The sequence below is a fragment of the Nicotiana attenuata genome, unplaced genomic scaffold (genome assembly GCF_001879085.1).
Source record: "Nicotiana attenuata strain UT unplaced genomic scaffold, NIATTr2, whole genome shotgun sequence".
Lineage (NCBI taxonomy): Eukaryota > Viridiplantae > Streptophyta > Magnoliopsida > Solanales > Solanaceae > Nicotiana > Nicotiana attenuata.
In genome coordinates, this window is record NW_017670585.1 from 211,682 (window position 1) to 215,132 (window position 3,451).

Genomic DNA, 3,451 nt, shown 5'->3' on the forward strand with positions numbered 1-3,451 from the left:
CTTTCTTGCATACTGTTCATCAGAGTTGCCTTATTATTTTATTGTTCTTACTAACCTACCTCGAGGCCACCATAACTCGAGGTCAAGACTTGGCTTGCACACTGGTTTGATTTGCTTTACTTCTTCAATTTATATATTTAACTCCTTGTTTATCAATTGGTATTGGATTAAATCATATATCTTTAAAATCACAATGTAAGTTTAATTGTTACTCGGATTTTAGGGTAAACATTATGATAATCGTAATTATACTCCATCCATTTTCATTTATGTGACATACTTTCCTTATTCGTTTAAAGAATAATATATATTCTGTATTTTGAAATAATTTAACTTTAAACTTTTTATTATACCTGTTTTACCTTTAATGAGAAGCCTTATAGCCACATAAATTATTGAATGTCTAAGACCACACGTTTCAAATATCTCATAAACACACAAATATTTTGCCATGTTTAATAATACAAGTTGTAATTTTTTTTTAAAATTTCGGGCCGAGTTAAACTATGTCATATAAGTCGAAACGGAGGAAGTATTATTTACGCTGAAATGTGGTTTTAGTTCCAAAATCCAAAGAAGAAAGTAATCTACTACATAAGTTTAACCAAGTGTAGTTCTTTTTCTACGAGATGGTCCATACGTAATTACGTACATGCAACTTTAGCTTGCTTTTTGCGTTTCAGTTGAAATCTATGTAGGAATGGGTATTCAGTTGCATAATCCATTTCTTTCTTTAATTTGCTTTCCTTTCTTTTAAGGTTTGAGGGGGAGGGGGGATCAATTGACGTTAATTTTAATTAACAGAAGTATTGAAATGGAAAAACACAAAACAGTTTATAAGGCAAGAGAAGAAGCTCTTTCTCAATAACACACGTTGATACTAAATAGATTGAAACAAAGAAGCTGGAAGTAGAAGGCTACATTTAACTAATACCTAATAAAACTCTCGAAACACTCGGATATGATTTTTTTTTCTTTTTCTTTGAGATCATAATTCATCTAAAGATTCCTACAAGTGAATAATATAAATATTAAAAGGGAAAAAATAAATTAAAAAGAGGGTAGGTAGGATCTGATAGGGCAAAAAGAGATCTTCTTCTTCCGAGATATCATCTTCTCCACGTCTTTCTAGCTTGATTCTCTCTTAGACTGCAACAACTGAATAAATATATAATTAGTTACTTAGGATAAAAGAAAATATATAACGGGTAAATCTTTTGTAAAATTCAAGAGGGAAGAAGTGAATTTTGATTAATTACCCAAAAATGGAGAATCAATGTTGAATTAATATGAAGACTTGTTACCAGCTATGTCCCTAGGTGCATTGCATCTGAAACACTCCATCCTGCTGGCAAAGTTATGCTCATTGCACCCTAACCTGTTAATAATTTCAAACATTTTCACAACAATTAATATTGTGCAACAAAAGAAAATAATGAGCCTAAATTAAGATTCAAATAGTTAATGTTTCTAAACATGCACGCTAATTTTCACACTTAATGTTTTCTAAACCTAAGTCGATGGTCATATTTCGTGAATATTCAATTTAAAAGCTAACTATAGGACCATAAGTTGTACTTCCACGATTCATGCTTATGCCCGGGTGTTATTTAAATCAGATAAAAACTATACTACTTTATTAAAGTTGGTCTGCTAATTAACAAGTAATCACGATCTTTTGTTTGTTTCTTTCATACAAAGTTTTATTTATTTATTTATTATATATAAAGTTACAGTACAATATCATTTAAAGATAATCTGATATAACGATACGACATATAATTTGTAATAACAGATTAAAATACGTCATAACGTAAAATTTTTATACTATTCATGTATATAATTTAAATTCTTTATATTTCCCTTCAGACGGGAGTATTGGGTTTACTTAGGCAGCAAGATATTGTTTGCAGCTAAATGTATATTGCCTTACCTGGCGCAAATCCAGTCGCCGGACTTCCATCCAGAACGGCTGCCGCCACTAGCACTACCGAAGCCAAAGCCTCTCGGGCGGGACGACATCATATGTTCAGCGTCAAAGCCGCCGCCACCACAACCACCACCACCACCACCAGAGGATTCATCCTTAAAAGCACCACATTTGAAGCAGCTTGAGCGGCTGGCAAAGTTGTGTGCGCCACAATTCCCTATGGCGCAGTACCAATCGCCGGGCCTTACATCAGGCCCGGTACTGAAGCCGAAAGCGGAGGAGCCGCCACCTCCTCTTCCGCCAAAGCAGCTTCCAAAGTCATGACCGTGACGTGGCTCTCCACATCTTTGGCATGAGTCTCTCCTTTGAAAGTTCAAGTGCTGGCATGACCTGCAATTCCAGTCTCCTGGTCTGCTCATTTTCTCCCTTTCCCTATAAATTCATTATTGAGACAATTGGTCAAAATTATGAACACTTACAAAAAACTAATTACGCAGCATTCTTATGATGCTTTCTAGGTAATATAATAAAATTTGAGTTATAGTGAAAAGAGTTTTATTTACACTATGATCAAAATTCATATCACTTAAAAAAAGACTTAAATTAATTATATTGATAGTGAGTTGAATTAATAATCTGAAAAGTAAAACAAAGTCTGTTATAACAGATTAAATAATCCTCAAGTATAAAATGGTTAAATCCATAAAAATTTAGGGGAAGAGAAAGAGTCTTCGACGTTATTCATTTTCTTGGATGGATAAAACAACTGTCACTAATGTTGAAAAAGGAACATGAAGAGAATATTTGTTTCCATTTTGATTCTAATATGAATAGTGGGAAATAAGAGATTCTAAAAAAAATAATTCAAACGACAACTGCACGGTCAAATTAAGTTTCTAAGCAAAAAGTTGTCTGGATATAATTTAAACGAAGATATGTAGAACAAAAGTATAAAGACAATTATGCCCTTAACCCTCACTAAGTACATCATTAAGAATAAAAACAAGGAAACAAAGAGAAAATAGAGATTAGACAAATGATCACTTCATGTGTATGCCCTCCATATAAGATATGCAAATAACGTTGAAGGAAGAATTTGTCAAGAAATAAGTTACGTGAATTAACAAAGGGAAATGCTGACCTTGGAAAAAATACAAAATAAATAGAACACAAAAATGAGCTAATTAAAATAGTGGTTTCTTTTGTTTGCAGGAGTAGGAGAAGTAGAAGAATAGATTTTGAATCTAAGAAAGAAGTTGTGGATTTTAGGTGTTGGTTTGCAGAGGTTTATATACTGAAAACTTCCTCGAACTTCGAGAGGATAAAGGCAGCGGTGGGATGTTCTTTTTCACGTAGCTAAATTAATTAGCCTCCCTTTAAACAGTAGAATCCCTACTAAAGGAAAACAAAATTTAAAATAGTGTTGTAGCAGTAGTAGTAAAAGAAAGAAAAGTGAGATTTCCCACCAAAAAATTAAATTAAAAAAATTCAAGGTTGGAATCTAAAGATAATGGAATTGTT

General features: G+C 32.8%; 1 protein-coding gene across 4 annotated transcripts; it reads right to left on the reverse strand.

The window, feature by feature from the left end:
- Window positions 1-815: 815 nt before the first annotated feature.
- On the reverse strand, window positions 816-3,205 carry LOC109241250 (TATA-binding protein-associated factor 2N). 4 transcript variants are annotated; one of them, XM_019407975.1, is made up of 4 exons: window positions 3,072-3,205; window positions 1,934-2,362; window positions 1,305-1,378; window positions 816-1,149 (listed from the first exon to the last, which is right to left on the reverse strand). In XM_019407975.1, the coding sequence occupies exons 2-4, from the start codon at window positions 2,347-2,349 to the stop codon at window positions 1,145-1,147; spliced, it is 495 nt and encodes a 164-aa protein (XP_019263520.1). In that variant the 5' UTR covers window positions 2,350-2,362; window positions 3,072-3,205; the 3' UTR covers window positions 816-1,144. The 4 variants fall into 4 exon arrangements, with proteins under 4 accessions (XP_019263520.1, XP_019263519.1, XP_019263518.1 ...); XM_019407974.1 differs by having other exon boundaries at window positions 816-1,158; XM_019407973.1 differs by having other exon boundaries at window positions 1,260-1,378; window positions 3,072-3,204.
- Window positions 3,206-3,451: the final 246 nt, after the last annotated feature.

What these genes read in the sequence shown, in the direction of transcription:
- LOC109241250 (XM_019407973.1), bottom strand. Translation starts at nt 2,349, where the DNA reads ATGAGCAGACCAGGAGACTGGAATTGCAGGTCATGCCAGCACTTGAAC. An exon ending in GGCGACTGGATTTGCGCCAG is followed by an intron (nt 1,379 to 1,933) that starts GTAAGGCAATAT and finishes AATTATTAACAG; the next exon opens with GTTAGGGTGCAATGAGCATA.